The following is an 878-nucleotide window of genomic DNA, read 5'->3' as shown; positions in this document are numbered from 1 at the left end:
CTGCTATGTATACGATCCGGCTTGCTACTGTAGGTAGTCTTGTGCGTGTCCAAAGCGACCTTTTATCAATCATTCATTTTAACGTGATATTGAGCATACATACAGAAACGTTTTCTCTACGATCACCGGAAGTGTATCGATCATATATTTCCTAATGTCATGACGCATTCATCGTGTCGATAACGGCTTTATTCTGGCTTATACCATCGTATTCACAACGTTGTGAGTCATATCCAGTGAATATATCTTATGCTGTAAGACGTGAGATAATGTTTACGTCAAGGTTGGATAATTCTTTGAATTTGAACCTCCCGCCTTAAAGCAGCATGTGACATGTCTGCGCGCGCAAGCAACTCACTTGTTTCGATTTATCTCGCTGTCTAGATCGTCTACGAGCTTAAAATTCTTCCGTGGCAAAGTGCCTTTATTTCTTCCTCCGTGTTCCATAGGCGAGCGGGAAGAAAATGGCGAGAACGAAAGGAAGGAAAAGGACAGGTAGTAGAGGCGCGTGGCGGCGTCTGGCAACGAGAGCCAAGCCCGGGTGCTTCATCCTCGAAGCCTCGGAGCTCAGTGTTGGCTTGTCGGGCGACGAGTTAAGAGTTACTCCTTCACAGCGAGACATGATTCCAGATATCTATTTTTCTGTGTCAATCCGTGTGGTGTTTTGTGACCTACTAACAGAGCATACGATAGTTTGATCGGCCGCGTCGTCGGAAGTGCGATCCTCCGCCCCGAAAAGCGGGAGAAAAATCCTCGGAAATTCGTGTTGTGAGCGGAGAGTATCGGAGGCCAGTGCGGCGTTGCCAAGCGTAGCCGTCTGGCGGCGCTGCCACGTCATGGAGCGATCAGCTGAGCCGCTGCAGAGCCGCAGCGCCAAC

The 878-nt window shown here is 49.0% G+C and overlaps 1 protein-coding gene across 1 annotated transcript in view; it reads left to right on the top strand.

Moving 5' to 3' along the window:
• Nucleotides 1-878, top strand: part of LOC119588239 — a gene marked incomplete in the record, with an annotated part of 2,381 nt that overhangs the window by 306 nt on the left and 1,197 nt on the right. The window contains 1 exon segment of the mRNA XM_037936936.1: nt 450-692. Coding sequence (XP_037792864.1) covers nt 450-692 — 243 coding nt within the window.

This window comes from Penaeus monodon, chromosome 23 (genome assembly GCF_015228065.2).
Source record: "Penaeus monodon isolate SGIC_2016 chromosome 23, NSTDA_Pmon_1, whole genome shotgun sequence".
Classification (NCBI taxonomy): domain Eukaryota; kingdom Metazoa; phylum Arthropoda; class Malacostraca; order Decapoda; family Penaeidae; genus Penaeus; species Penaeus monodon.
The sequence above is the reverse complement of the archived record's forward strand: the minus strand, read 5'-3'. Positions and strand labels throughout refer to the sequence as shown.